This window comes from Mustela erminea, chromosome 14 (genome assembly GCF_009829155.1).
Source record: "Mustela erminea isolate mMusErm1 chromosome 14, mMusErm1.Pri, whole genome shotgun sequence".
Classification (NCBI taxonomy): Eukaryota; Metazoa; Chordata; class Mammalia; order Carnivora; family Mustelidae; genus Mustela; species Mustela erminea.
The window spans coordinates 49142640-49158300 of NC_045627.1; the positions used below are offsets into that span (position 1 = coordinate 49142640).

At 49.1% G+C, this 15661-nt stretch overlaps 1 protein-coding gene across 2 annotated transcripts in view; it reads right to left on the reverse strand.

Moving 5' to 3' along the window:
* Positions 1-3742: 3742 nt before the first annotated feature.
* Positions 3743-15661, reverse strand: part of GRID1 (glutamate ionotropic receptor delta type subunit 1) — a 682834-nt gene continuing 670915 nt past the window's right edge. Inside the window, exons 15-17 of one of the 2 annotated variants that reach the window (XM_032312359.1) lie at positions 14591-14831; positions 14245-14335; positions 4387-4479 (exon numbers count right to left, since the gene is read on the reverse strand). In XM_032312359.1, coding sequence (XP_032168250.1) covers positions 14246-14335; positions 14591-14831 — 331 coding nt within the window. In that variant the 3' untranslated portion in view covers positions 4387-4479; position 14245. Of the gene's footprint in view, positions 4480-14244; positions 14336-14590; positions 14832-15661 lie in introns of both variants that reach the window. The other variant, XM_032312358.1, reaches the window with a different exon arrangement.

The window sequence follows — 15661 nt, forward strand, 5'->3', positions numbered from 1 at the left end:
ATAAAATAATGTTTTAGATATGAGGAATGTTACAGCAGGAACAGAAATGTTCTCTCTTTTATTTTGTCTCTAGCAAGGAAAGGTCAGTGAAGAATTCTTGGAGCCTTTATCTATCTTGTGTTGCCGAAGCCAGGAGCACAAAACAAGGCTTTTGCTGAGACAGGTGCTAATTCATGAGCATGTACCTACGGGAATGGAAGGTGAGTTCTTCAAGAAAGGGAACTGAAAATGCGGACAGACAAAGGCCCATGAGTAAATAACCCCTTTGTCTCAGAAGCATAGTTCACACAGGGCCCCCACATTATCTACCAGACTTTGTTCATCTCTATGATTATTGAAGGAGAAGACATAACCAGAGGTACCAACTCTCCCTTCCATGCCATCGTGGCCTTCAGACCCAGTGATCTTGTCTCCCTTTGTGTCTTTGTTCTTCTTTTAGTACTTGAGAAGACAAAATTAAGTATGGAATTAGTTCTGCCTTGGCAAGATTTGGGGGGATTTACAATTTAGGAACTGGGCAGTTCCTTAAGCAAATGTAGCCTTTGGGAATTCTACCCAGCTCTGTCTGTCTATTCAGATAATGTGGGAACGTCTGCTGGCTCTCTGCCTCCCGGCCTCCTAGCCTTTAGAGTTTGTACTCAGCACTGGAGATGCCTCTTGTTGGTGTGGGGCCACAAGAACCAGGGCCAGACGTTCTCCTCTCAGTTCTTGGAAGTTGAGATCTTGATAATGAAAACCAAACTCCTCTTTGTCCCAAGGCTCACAGTAAAGTCATTTCTCCCTGGAAGGCCTAGAAGTCAGAGAACCTTGTGATGCACAAGGTGTCCTAGGGAACATATGAATCTGGGGGGTCCAGGGCCCAGGCTGGTGATTCCAGGCAGATGGATATTCATCAGAGAATGATACCCACAGAGCCTCTGAGGGTCTGGTAATGAAAAGCCAAGCTGTGGCTCCCCAAAGAATGACAGCCCCTTAGCCCTGAGGCTACAGAGAAACAACTTATCTGTGGTCAGAGTGTAGGGATGAGAGGAAACAAAGCCAACTGACGCTTAAGAGGTTGTTCACTCCACGAGGCCAGGGGAACACGTCTCCATGCCGTATGGCCAAATTCTCTCCTATCCGATTTCTAGTAACTCATGTTATACAGGAAGTTGTTAGATAACTGAAAATTAGAGTTGCTTCTCAGTCTGTCCCTCGCATTGCCCCCTGGTTGATATGGGGGACTGTGGACATAGACCAGATAAGGAGGGTATGCCTCCACACCCCAGGCCTGTCTGACATCCACTTGGTCAGAGAAATTTCCCTCACGACCGCCCATGCCAATGGGACAGAACTCAGCTCATGACCACAGCATGCCCGGGAACAAGCAGATAGCATTTCCTTATCCCAGAGAAGAAGAGGATAGGGAGCAAAGTCAAGTTTTATTATTAAACAACTTTAATCCAAATGCTGATTATTATTTGCAGTGTCTGAAGGCACAAAATATACCTAAAATGTATGGAATAGTCTAAACAGAGTTATAAATCCAAAGAGCAAAGCATGAAAAAAAGATACATTCTGAGCTGACACAGAAATCCGAGTTGGGAATTTTTTTTTCTGGAGAACTTACTTGAATATCAATCATTTCCCCTCATGCCAAGGGTAGGAAATTTTAAAAATAACATAAACATGGTGAAGAATAACACCATAAGATGTTAAGGGTTTTTTTTTTTTTTTTAATATAAGCAGAATACCTTTTCCTCAAAGATGTGTGTGCTCTCTTTCTCACAGGTGCACACACGCACACGCGCACACACACACACACAGACACACACGCACACACACACACCTGCCCTCACTCTACTGTCCCTCACACCCATTCTAAGCAAAGCTGTCCAAGAAGACATCCATGGTGTACCCCAGAAGACAGATCATTCTCAGCACAAAACAGACTTGGGAGTGAGATAAGGCAGTGAGACCAGAATTTGATTAAAAAAATAGATATATATGAAAAACTGACCATCCAGGGCAAGGCCCCCAAAGTGCTGATGGAAAGAAAACGAAGCCTGCCCTCCCTCGGGGAAACCGCCGCCCACCCAGGCTTCGCTATGCGCATGCGCCCGGCTCCTGGCTCTCCACACTCTCATTGGAGAAATGTCAATGGATCGCCTTGGTAGCGCTAATACCAGGCCATTCTCAGTATCCAGAGATAAATAACATAATTATAAACACTCTTCTCTCCGGGGTGCTTTTAGCTGACTATGTGATGCAGCCGTTCCTTTCTGCTCAATCATGTCAGTCAGGACTTCAGGAGAGAAATCAATCCGGGGCTAGTTATCACCCTCCTAAACACAACTCTGGACTAACTCTACAAGGCTAAAAGAGATGCAGTCAATAGTCTTTGTATTTGTCCATGACCACAGATGGGCTCTCAGCTCCCTGATTACCGTCTAGCCCAGAGAGAGGGGTGAGGGGCAGGGAGCCCAGTCCTCTGGGGCCCGGATATGGGCTGTGTTCACCATCCTGGCAGGTTAGCAGAGCAGAATCACCTTTGTCTTCAGAAGAGCTGAAGTGACACAGATCTGATTACTGGATTACCAGGAACTGCTCTGCTCCTAATAGTTCTCTGTCTGGTTCTATAGTGTAATCACCCCAGGAAAGATGGGGGGAGCGTGGTTCTCTGGCTGTTCTGGCCTCAAGGAACGGAGCTTCCCAGCAGGTTGGCCAATTCAAGGATAGTTCTGGGAATCTCAGAGACCATGTGATGCTCCCAGCCAGAGGGACCCCTGCTATGGGCTGGCTCACTGCTTGAGGGCTTCTGGTCTGGAGAAGGGGGCAAGGCAGGTGGGGAGGACTGGGTTCCGGCCATTTGGCAGACTGCTGGCAGGGTTTTAGACCTGAAGACACCCTCTCACTTTTGGGGCTGCTTCCCTGGGGGATGAGTTACTTGTCTTCACATCACACCAAGTTATGCTGCTCCTTCTCTAGGAGCCAAGGCTCCTTCCTATCTGAACAAATATGGTCCCTTTGATCTTTGCCCAGCACTCACCATCACCTAGAGCACTGGTCTGCTCACCAGGTGCCTCCCTCCACTTCTCCAACAGAGTCCTTGGACCTGAAACTAAAGGTCGCAAACCCAAGGGGATATCCTCCCTCTCACCACCTCACCTGGCCCTCACACCATACCTAGCCTTTCTCTACACCCACGGACGAGGACAAGCCCACCTCTGCCAAGCCTCCAGAGCCAATGATGGGGCCTATCTGCCTTTTTCCATATTCTATCACTTGTTGATTCTTCTAATTGAGGAAAGAAAGTAAAAAACAAGGCCAATAGTATGACCCCTCTGTATGTCAGCAGCAAAGCTCTCAGAGATGGTCACCTCACTGGGGGGTGCTTCTCTTGGGCCACAGCACATGGTGTCATGTGGTAGGTGACCCAGAGGACTGCCCCCTGTCCCAGGAGCCTTCTAAGTTCCAGGCTGACAGGAACAGCTGATCACCCTACAGCTCAGTGGCCTGGGGTCATGCCAATGCTGGCTCACTGTTGGTCTACCCAAGAGGATTAAAGAGGAACAAAGGGCCAGGAGCAGAGGAACGTGGCAGGAAACCATGGGACATGGGAACAAGCAGCATTTGGGGCTCCTCTAAAGGGAATAGCTGCTCATCTTCCCCTCTCCCCCAGCAGGAAGGGGCTCCTTATCTGATCACCCCCTCCTGCCTTCAGAAAGGCCCAGGAATAGGGGGCTTCTTTGGCACTTCAGAATGATCACAAGTAATTTGCCTTTTTATTCATATAGAACAAAATTTACAAAGTCATTCATACAGTTTTTGTGGTTTTTTTTTTTTTTACTGACTTCGAAAATTGGGAATATTCAAAATACACTTTTACCCCACTCCATTCTGTCATTATTTACACGTATGTACAAGAAAAATGAAAGAGTCTCTGTGTGTGTGTGTGTGTGTGTATGTGTGTGTGCGTGTGTGTGTGTGGTTTGTGTTGTGGTTTTCCTGTATTAAAAAGCTCTGCTGGTCGGGTGGGTGGATGGACGGTCGGCGGGGCGGGCGGCGCGGTCAGATGGAGGTGCCGTGGGAGGTGTCCAAGGCCTCTGGAAGGACGCCTCCCGGCACAGGCTGGAAGGACATGGGGATGGGGGTCTTGACTGGGCTCTGGCGGAACAGCCCCCCATTGGGCGACCTGTGTTTGCACTGCATGGACGGCATGGTGGCGGAGCTGCTCAGGGCCAGCGGCAGGCTGCTGCCCGGCCCTGACGACAGTGTCCGGCTGGTGCCGTGGCTGCTTTGCTCGGGTAAAAAAGTGCTGACAGAAAGCTGCGTGTTCTGGTACTCTCGCGTGGGCTCCAAGGCCTGGCTTGGAGCCAGGCCCCCCATCTCCAGGGCGGAAAGCTCAATGGACGCTGGGGAAATCTGCTTGTGGGCAATGTCTTCATCCATGAGGCTGTTCATGCGCCGGTGAACCTGCTCCAAATTCACTTCTTTGTCCTGGAGGGAAAGCACAGTAGGGTCAGGCTGAGTCCTGAGATGAGCCACAGCGGGCTTTTCCACCGACTCTGGGAGGCCTGGAGACCCCAGGTCTGTTCAGCCTGTGGACACGGGGTGGGCATCCCCCCAATCCTCCCGCCCTCCTTCACCTGGATGGCCGGCCCTCTGTTATCTGGGGAACCAGTAGCCTAGGACACTGGCCCTGGGTAGCATAGACCCAGCAAGCAGGCTTTGGCAACACGTGCCTCCCCTCCTCACTCTGCTAGAACCCCTGTCATTCCCAGAGGCAACCCTGTGAGAAGATGTCTTGAGGAACCGGCAGAGACAGAAGGAGAATAAAGGAGTTCCCGTGGGAATAAAGGGAACTGGTCCTCGAGACCCAGGGAACTGGGCCCCATGTATTTGCCATAGAGTTTACAATGCTCAGAAAGCCTTGTGTGATCATCCCCGTCATCCACAAGAGGAAGCCTGGGTTCGGGAAGATCAGTGTCCTCCCTGGAATCACAACCCTGTGATGGGCAGCCTGGGAAGTGTGGAGTAGGAAGTGAAGTCCTGGCTGCCCCTGAAAATCCATTCTCCCTGTGCACAATGTCCAGAGATGCCAGCAAGCAGGCATGCCCCTGCCTCCAAGGCTCATGGGGCTGGTTCCTGGTTGAGGAAGATGGAGGAGATGGTGAGGAAGGGGACTTCTCAGGGTTCAGGTGACTTTCCTGGTACCAAGGGGGTTGAGACCACCAAGATGGTGACCCTCACACTTGACTCTTTCTCCATATGGTAAATGGTAACAAGGAAATGGTTTTTGTGTGCTTAACAAATATCATTCTTTTCAAAAACCTGATGTTTTGTCTATAATATTAAAATAAATCAAGGAGGCCAAATTACTTTGAAGCTCCTAAAAGACAAAGAAGATGTACTCTAGCTGTTCAGTTCGCCCCAAGGAGGTGGGGCATGAGACCAGGTGTCCACAGAGAAGCCACACCAGCTCCTCGATGAGGTGCTCAAAGTTTCAGGCAGCATGAGCGCCAATGTGGTAGGCAAGCTCATGGCTATTGCTATGTTTCTCTCTGAGGTCAGACTGCTAGAGAAATGCCGTGTCAAAGCTCCGGTCTGAGACAGAACACCACAGTGTTCTAAGGCTGTCTAATGATGGCATCCATTCAGTAGGAACCTGTCTTGTAGCGTGGTTAGAAATACCACACAGTGGAGAAGCCCTGAATGCACTTTCAAAAGGAAAAAGAAGGAACCATACACATTTAAGGGCCATTCCAGTGGCTGCTCTGAGCTCCTAGGAGGCTGGTGGGAGATTTTCTCCAGGAAGAGGCCACCCTGAGTAGCTGGCATGAACACCCCTCTCTCATGGGTGGTTAACCCCCATGAAGTCTCAATCCAGCATTCCTCGAGCAAGGAAGTTGCTTCTGCACTTTGCTCCTTATTCCCAATGCCTCCTGGTGTGGTGAAGGCAGGGCCACTGCTCTCTCCACACCTTTGCCAAGTTCATGACTGGTAGACAGAGGTTGGCTTCTGTGGGACACAAGCCATCTTTCCCAGAGCCTTTCCCGGAATAAGAAAACTAACAACCCCCACAAGAGAGTAAAGCACTCATCCCAGGCCAAGAGCAAAGCTGAGAATAAGAAAGCCAATTGATTTCAGGATGGAAGATAACATGGGGCTTGACACCGTGTCCCAGATGGAAACATCAGAAGTTGCTGGCAGGGCCCCCTGGGCAGAACCAACATTCCAGGGATCTGAAGCCCCACACAGCAGAGCTCAGCTCACTGATGCTGGGAAACCAGCTCCAAGTTGAGGACATCTCAGGGTAGCGAGTGTCGTTGATGACACTGGAGAAAGTCGCTGGAGCGGACCAGGCCTTTACTTAGCCTAACTAAATGTGAAGCATGGGCTGTCTTTCACAGACTCTTTAAAGCCTGTGAAAAGACAAGATGCCAAATTCAAGTTCTCTCAACTACCTTTCAGCATACTGATCCAGCTCTGTGCAACCTTGCCTTTTTCTCTGTGTTTTATCTATTGGTTTTTATTCTTGCATATGAATCTATTTTTTAATAGTTTTTTAAACTGTTATATTAGCCCCTTGTTGTTTTAGGGCCACCATGGATCAATCATCTCTTCCTAAGAAGACCATGGTTTGTGTGCTTTTGGGGAATTACTTCTTCCTCACCAGATAACAGTTTGGCAGGTGCCCTGCCCCACCAGTAGCTAAGATGCAGGACCATGACCAAGCAATGACAATATGGCTAAATCTGAATCCTGAACAAAGAGATAAAAAGAGACAGAAAAGAGTTGATTATCCTTCCAATACAGTAGGAATACTTCAATAAACTTTCTGCTCCATGACCATCTCTTGTCTCCCAGCTCTGTAGACAAGCATGACCCCTGCACCCCAACCCATCCTGCTTCTCCAGTCTTCCCATGGTTGCTATGTGCTCCAGAAAAACTGCTGATACAGCACTTTCATTTGCATTGGCCGAAGTCTGTGCCATGATGGCAAATCTCCATATCTATTGGTTATTTTCATTACAAAGTAGGGGAAGGATGAAAGACAAGTATCAGAGATCCTGGAAGCTGGGGAAGTTGAGAGAGAATTTCAGACACTTCTGGGGTTTATTTATATAATCCTCCCTTCTCTTTACAGCAAAGCTTGTAGAAGGTTGAATGAGCTGAGTGTCACTGTTGGCAGTGCCTTCAGTTTCTACTGAAGGAAAACCAATGGCCACTGGACTTGGGATCATGAGGAGAACTTGTTAGTTACATAATCTCATCTATTCCTCCTTTAGATTTTCTTTCCAGGGCTTTAAGGATCCTTTTGGGGATGGAAAGAAGTCAAGTTTAGGAGTGGACTAATTTGGAGAGGAAGGCAAGCATCTTGGCCCCAGCCCTGTTCACTCTGGTGGTGGGAAGAAAGCACATGACCCTTTTTTCTCAGAAAAGTGTTCAGGAGATGCTGCCCATTTTGCTGGGGTCTAGAGAAAGAGAAAGGGGAACTTCCTGCCCAAGAAGGGCACAAGAGTCGAGAGTGGAGACCGCGTGAAAGGAGCCCTCTCTGCCTAATGCCACAGACACAAAACAGAAGGAGAGCTTTGGGAGAAGACCAACCACCCAAAATCCTCTAAAGAAAAATGTAGCAAAAGAGGTCTCTGAGATGCAGTCATTTACCAGAGAAGTATGAGGGAGAAGAGGTTCAGAGAGTAGGATTCTCAAAGTGGCTGGGTATAGGCACCAATCTAACATGATAATCACAGCTGTGAGGACTTGGTCTGGTAATACCAAAGTGTTTAGAATAAAAGTCAGCCCAGAGTGTAGGTGTGGAAACAGCCCAACTACCCCCAAAATCAGTATTTTTGGAGGAAAGAGCTTGAATAGTTTCCTAAATCTAAATAATTTTTCTCATGCCTCAAGTTAAGTAAGGACAGATTAAAAAACTTCAAGAAGAACTATAAAGCTGTGCCATGGGGATCGACTTCCAGCTGAGGTCAGTCAGGATCCTGTAACCTCTCCAGGTCAGGACCCAGAGAAAATGTCCACACCAACTGAACAGACTTCCCAGGGAAAATTTCTGCCCCAAATGTAGTCAAGTAAGTCACCCTCTCTACCCCAGCAGAATTTCACTCTATTCAAATTCGATTACTGCCAGTAGATCCAACACAAACAAACTCTGGAGGAACAAGGTGCCATCGTGAGCTGCCCATATGTGATTGTTTATCTGGACAGCAAAATGAGGAGAACTAAAGAAAATGTCTCACGCCCCCTGAAAACACAGGCAATCTGGCTCTGAGTCGGCCACGACATCCCTCGGCTGCCTGCTTCCTCCGCCGCTGTCTAGTCCAAGTGCAAGGTGGAGAGAACCACCTTGGGTGGTAAAGCCCAGAAGCATAATCTTGGGTCACCTGGGGCCACAGATTTAGCATACACCAAGTCATTTCCAGTGGCCCCTGGCCAAGGAACGAGGAGGTGGAAATAATCCGCCCACTCAAGGAAAGAGGCAGTAGTGATTTGAATAATTATCTATATTTTAGACAAAATGGGACATTCTATTATGTTATGCAAATTTAAATAATGGACTTTTTTATGTGAACTACATCAGTTTACATCCTCATTATCTCAAGTTTTTGGTGTTCAACCGCATGGAAACTTGCTGCTGTCTTCATTAATTTACTGTAGGTAACTGACCTAGTCAAACATCCCTGAATATGACATAAAATTCACAGACTGCATTTATCCCTGAATCGGCCAAATTCTGCATTTCTCCCCTCATATTAAACATGATGACAGATGCACCAACAGAGGTGACTGGGGACCCTCTCCCAGGCATTGTCTTGCAGAGAGATAAAGTTCTGTAATTAAGCCGCTGTTCACCAATGTGGAAATAATCCAGTGTACTGGAAAACGGTAATTAACTAAACTATCATCTATGTAACAGCCAGTTACACGTGGGACTTGTTAGAACAGACTTTGTTTAGTGTCCAGTGGCTTTTACTTTAAGTTGGGATGGAACAAAAATGGGATGAGGAACTTCAAACCTGACTGGGATGGTTGTAGAGGTGTCCTTCCATTACCACTGAGACCACCCCAGTTGTAAATGAGACCGAACAGCTGGGAGAAACACCATCCATTTGAGCTTCTTAAGAATTACTCCAGGGTGCCTGGGTGGCTCTGTAGGTTAAGTGTCTGCCTTCAGCTGGGGTCATGATTATGGGGTTCTGGGATCGAGTTTCACATTGGGCTCCCTGCTCTACAGGGAGCTTGCTTCTCCCTCTCCTCCCTGCTTGTGCTTTCTCTCTCTTGCTATCTCTGTCTCTCTGTCTCTCTCTCAGATAAATAAATAAAATCTTAAAAAAAAAAAAAAAAAGAATTGCTCCAAAGACTTGCCAACCCCAAAGGCCTGGGCTGGAGTCTGAGACTAGTGGTTGGGTAAGAGCAAAGAAGTTCAACAGCTAATGAAGTGGTCTCAAGAGATGACGGGCAGTTTTCAGAGCATCACAACAAAGACTTCCATTAGGCGCACTCATTCATTTCACAGGGGAAGACAAAAAGAAGAGAGAGCTAATGGACACTTTCCTTCAGAGGTGGTAGCAACAGGTATACAAAGGGGTGAACCGAGGCAGGGGTGACAAGATCTGTTCAAGGTCACACAACTGCATGGTAAGTGGAGTGTAAGGATCAGAGTCCAATCTACCCAGTTCCCAAACCTGGGCTCTCTCCCACTATGCAGGCTATGTGCTCCCAATTTCCCTTTAGAAGGATGGTGTAGACCTGTGGTTTCACCCTTGGCAGGATATCCGAAGCAGGCATGGGGCTTTTAAAAATTATGGTTGTCCATATCCACCCAACCCTACCCTTTGGGGAATGGAGCCCAAGCATCTATATTTCTAAAAAGCTCCAGGATTAATCACCTCTGATGTGCAGCCAGAACGGAAAGCCATTGATCCAGCTGCAATGATTACACAACAATTTAACATTAATAACATTTTCTTTATAGGAGCCCAGACTGGTTCATTCATTCGATAAACACTTTTGAGCTCCTACTACCAGATGAGCTAATGTTCTTGGTAAAGCATCCATCTCGGTCCCTGGCATATAGAAGGTACTCGATACTTCAGTTAGATCCATCACCTCGTAACGAGAGGCTCTGCCGTTGCTGGGGCTGGACTAAGTGATGGGAATGCAGAGGTGGAGAAGCGCCAGCAGACTCTGAGCAGGCACAGACAGGTAAACCATTCGCAGCAACTTGGAATCGCAGCCAGCCTGAGTGCGTATGCATGGCGGTGACAGGGCGGGGGGCAGCCCGTGGGAGGTGAGCAGGGGAGATCAGACAGAGGGGAGTGATGTCTGAACAGGTTGTGAGGTGCACACTGGTGTATGACAAGCACTCACAGCCTTCCTGCTGGGAGGCCCTGGAATAAGGGCAGCAACATACACTCACTCTCCTCCCCCTCATGCTAAGAGGTCTGATATCAGCAGTGTAGCCATTGGGCCAGGCTTGGTTTTCAGCAGAAGAGAGAAACTGGGGTTCAGAGGATGTCAACACCTAGCTAGGAGCCAGGATCCTGGCTCAAGAAAAAGCCCAGTTTATACCTTTCATGCGCCAAATCATCCTGAAGATGTTAAGTAAGAACCCCTGCTCCTAATCATACCCCACCCAGGGGCAGACACGTCATTTTATTCCAGTTCTGTCCCTGTCACTTCTGCCTCCTCTTTCTCCAGGGCGAAGGATGCCTTCCTCCAATGTTCTCAAAGAGAATCAGGACAGGTAAGAAGATAATGTGTAACTTTCCCAGCACAGACAAGGTACCACACAATGTGACCTGTCTTACCCATGCCCGTGACTGCCCATCCCAAGGTCCTTGGGAGGGAGGAGCCCCCAGGCTACCATTCACCAAGCACAGCCCATGGGCTGGTGCTGTTTCTGGCACTTTGCACACCTCCCTTCATTGAATCTCAGGGCAATGCTGTGAGGCTGGCATAAAGGAAGAGGGGAAAGGTACAGGAGAGAAAATTCTCTATGTGAGGTTGATGAAGCGTCAGAGGAGTGGAGGCAGAGAGGGTGTGCAGCCAGAGGGAGAGCCTCTTGAAACAAATCTCCCACCAAGTGCATCTGGCCACCTGCGGCAGTGCCTGGCCACCCGGGCCTCAGTCAGCTCCTGTCTGCAAGGGAAGCAGGGCCTGGGGGAGGGCAGGTGAGGCAGGCAGTACAAGCATGCCAAGCTCCTAGCCCTGCGACAGATGATTCATCCCTCACTCTTCATGTCATCTCCCATTTGTGCGGTTCTCATCTTTATTTCATGAATATTTTATTCTCCGAGCAATGGCTCCACTTCCCCCATAAATCTAGAGGGTGGCTCTTTACAGCAAGCACAGAGCCTGCTGCACTCACCTGCACTGGGTAACTACATAATAGTCTGATTCCTTAGAAAAAATATGAGCCCCAATCCACATGAATATTAAGGGGTTCAGCGCACATTACTATTCTTCCTCAAGTAGGTGTCTAAAGTCTGAAGGCATCTCAACACAAGCCATTAAACACAACTAGAACTACACCCAAAGACAGCTTTCTGGCTCTTAAGAAATATGGCCAAGGCCCCAGAATGAAGCATTCTAAGACTAACCAGACACTCTCACCCAATTGCAAACACTGCTCCAAAAAACACAGGTAACCAGTACCACAAAGTGGTTCTGGATTAAGGATCATTATTATTTGTGGAAGGTGTGAAAGATGAGTTTCTAATATTGTGTTGCGTTGCCTTCCCGGTTTCTGTTCCTTATGTGATGAGGTCCCAATCACTTGGCCTGGCACTCAGATCCCTCAGAGAAAGCCCCTGGTCCCTGGTCCAGCCCTCTCCACTCACCTCCCCCTGCTGTTGCTGACCCTCCAGTCCCCAGAGCTCCAGGTAGGGGGCGGGGGCCGGGGGTAGGAGGTCAGTTAGGACTATTTACCTCAATGCTGTCTGTTCACCTTGCCTAACTTTCTGATCTCACCTCCAGCTCTACGATCTGTACCAATCCTTTAACACTGACTTCTAACAACTCCAAGCCCCAAGAACTCTTCAGTAACCAGTACCCCTGCCCCCTAAGTCCCCGCCATGCCAAGGCTGGGCTGGGTGCACCTTGGTACGTCCATGGTACCTTCTGCTCACTTGAGAATGGTCCTGACCAATGAAGACTGCTTTGGTCAACCTCTCTGCTTGACACATCTGCCCCTGTGGAGGTGAATTCCCTAAGGACATGGGCTATGCCCCTATAGGTATATTTATGAAAGGAAGGAGAAGAGGAAGGGAGAAATTTCATTTGAAAATCAGAAACCCATAAAAACAAGAAAAAGAGGGGATAGTTCCTTTTTCTACCAGAAGGAGCTGGCAGAAAGAAAGGCAGCTACTATGCTTTTTAACCTGCCTCTTCATTGGTCCTCATTCCTACCTGGAAGCAGGTTGGTGGCAGGGGCAGAATTTCCACATTTTCTAGGTAGGACCAATATACTTCATTCTCTTCTCTTGTGCCTGAGGTCCTGGGCTTATGTAGAAGCCAGAGAGAAGGTAGGGTGCTTTACTGGCAAGAAGAGAGCTGTTCCTTGTAACTAGGTCATTCTTTGGTTTCCTGGTCTTTTCTCTGTGTTTTTCTCTTTCACCTCTGCCTTCTATGTCTCTCCAACAATCAACCCAAATACTTGTCCTTCTGTCTCTCTCTGTCTCTCTGTCTCTCTCTCTCTCACACACACACACAGTGACTATTCATTCTGGGATACCTAGGCTAGGCTTATCACTAAACCCTAAACAGGGATGTAAAGGGACATGAAGACTGGAAGCAGATGAGAACACCCAATCCAGAGGAAGAATGGCCTCTCCCTGCACCTGGCTCATAAGGGACATTCTGGAAGGCTGAGCCTGGGCACCTGCTCTGCCCATGCCACCCCAGGTTAGCCTCTCCATGATGGTGAGAAGCTCACCCACCCAGAGAGCTTCTCCTGCTCCCCGACCCAAGGGTATTTGCACAAAGGAAATCAGGCTATGGGTGACTGGGTTTGGAAAAACACCAGACCCAAACAAAATAACATGGAGCCTGGATACAATGGGATCTGGTCCTCTCTGGTCCCACTTGGAGGTAACTCGAGGGCCACCCTTCCTTGGGTGTGTACTCTGATGCCTCTGTGCATATAGCCTTGGTGGTGAGAAGCAGGTTGGTAACAAGACAGATCTGTGGCCTTTCCTTAAAACTACTCATCAGAATAATTCACAGGTCCCCCCCATGACTTTCACATACACACACACACACAAATTTCCAGTAGCAAAAGAAGCTTGGGCAGAACCATTAGCCATTCCTTTCAGTGCTTTTCCCTTAAGTCTGCTCCCTCCTGCTCTCCTGTGGCCCATGTGTAACAAGGAGAAGCATGAGGCCATGGGAGACCTAGGCTTTGCACTTCCTTGCAGAGAGGCACACAGAAGGCAGAATAGGAAGATGGGTGTCTCCGGAACATTTCCAACACACTGAGTCAAACAGCAACGTCCTTCCAGCAAAAGCTAACAAAAGCTAAGTGTGATGACAGAGAGCGGGATGCCTGGTATGAATGGAGAGTCTGTTCCCTCCCCCACCTGGCCAAGGGTTCCATGACAGACTGATGTATGGGCTGTGGCCAACCAGTCCCTCCAGGCTGCAGAGACAGTGGCCATGGCGACACTGCCTCTTTGGATTTGGGGCTGCTTACTTTGCTGCATTGTGTTTGAAATTTACACCTGTTTGTGTCAACCTGATCTGTTGATGATAATTCAGAAGAAGCTGAGCTGTATGTAGCACGCAGTGGAAGGCCTACCATGGAGTGGCTGGGCTTATTCCTCCGTGCCGGTGTGGAGGTTTCTGCTGGCAGAATATCAAATAGTCAAAAGACCTGCCCTGCCACCCTCCCTTAGGGGAACTGACTCCAGGGTATGAAGCCTTCACATTAAAAAAAAAAAAAAAAAAAAAAAGAGCTTGAAGAAAAGCAAAACCCCAATGGAATGAAGTGTCCTGGGTGGAATCAGCTCATGCTCACCACAGATAAGGCGGGGAATGTGCCAGAACACGGAGTCTGGACAGAGCCGCCATGTTCCCTGTGCTGGGCGTAGGCAAGGCTGGGCCCTATCAAGATGAGGGAGGAGAGGGAGGAAGGGAGGATGGGAGAGGCAGGGCCCGCTCCCTACTTGCATGCCGGAAGAGCAGAGCCCTGTGGCCCTTGATGGGAAAGCAAAGAGAACCAGGAAGGAATGAGGTCTCCTCTCTTACCCTACAGTTGTTCTCTCCAGGTCAGGGTGGAGGCACATGGGCGGGGCAGGGTAGGGAAGGGCCCTCTGGCGCTGCTCATGCTGCACCCGCTCTACAGATAAATACAGGACTTTAGTGGCCACGGCTAGGGCCTTGGCCCTTCAGTCAAGCATCGAAACATCCCCTCCATTTGTTCTCTTGCTTTAAAATCGAACAAAAGTAATGACACCCCACCCCCACCCCCCAGTAAAACATGGCTGTCTGCACACAGGTGACTCCGGTAAGTAGTAACTAGAAGAAAGCCCACCCCGGGGGACTCTCCTGCCTCTGGGCTGCAGAAGGGAGAAGCAGGACGCAGGGCACGGACCTCTTTGGGGGTCTCCTGGTGGCACCGGTTGCTGTTCCACCACAACTCCAGGGCAGCCACCAGGCAGGCGAGGAGGAGGCCGATAGCCAGGATGCAGAAGACCCCCGCGAAGCTGTGCAGCTTGAGGGCTTTGCCGTCGGCCTGGGCACTGGGAGGGCTGGTGAGGTCGCAGCGGCCCAGGTGAGGCCACCACTTCTGCTTGAGCACGTCGAGGTCCCCGGTGTCCTGCAGCTCCAGGATCCTGCAAGACACCAGCCATGGAAGCCATGGCCCCTGGCCTCCTCAGCGCGGTCCTGGTGACCCCAGCCCCTTCCGCAGCACACTGGCCCTCCCACAGAAAACGCTGAGCCATGGCAGCCTTCTTCTGCCCCAGCTGTCCCCTTCCCCAACCCATCCTCCCCTCTGCAAGCAAAGTGCTCTTCCCCCGGCACACTCCAGGTTTCTTCTCTCTCCTCCTCAAAAACCTCGAAGCTCCCACCCACCCTGTCTCATTGCCCGTGGATAAGGTTCAGTGGCAAAGCACATAAGGACCCTTCACATGGAATCAGGGGCAACATAAAGAACTGGCTGAGGCAACACTCAGACCTCAGACTTTAAAAATGCTTCCTTTCAAACTTCAATAACCACATTGTAAGTCTCTCCCACCAGGATTCACCGAATCACTCATTCATTCATTCATTGAGCATCTGCCTTAGGCTATGTACGATACTCAGCACCACTGGGTGAGGTCCAGAGACTTATACACAGACTTTGAACAATAATATACAGAGAGAGGCTGTGATCAATACTATGATATGAAGATAGAGGTGCTAAGAAAATGGTGCATGGAGAGGGTGGTCCAGTCGGGGCATTACAGGGAGGACCTCATCAAGGGGGTGCACACCTGAAGGAAGGTTAGTCATCAAATAGCTCCCACTTGTCTAATACATTCTAAGTGCCAGGATATAGCCTAAGCTCTTGACAAATAGTGTTTCATTCTCATGTCAACCCTTTGAGATGGTTCCTTCCATTTTTCCAGAGAAGGAAAAGGAGGCACAGGGAGGTAAAGTATCTTGCCAAGGTCAATTTGTG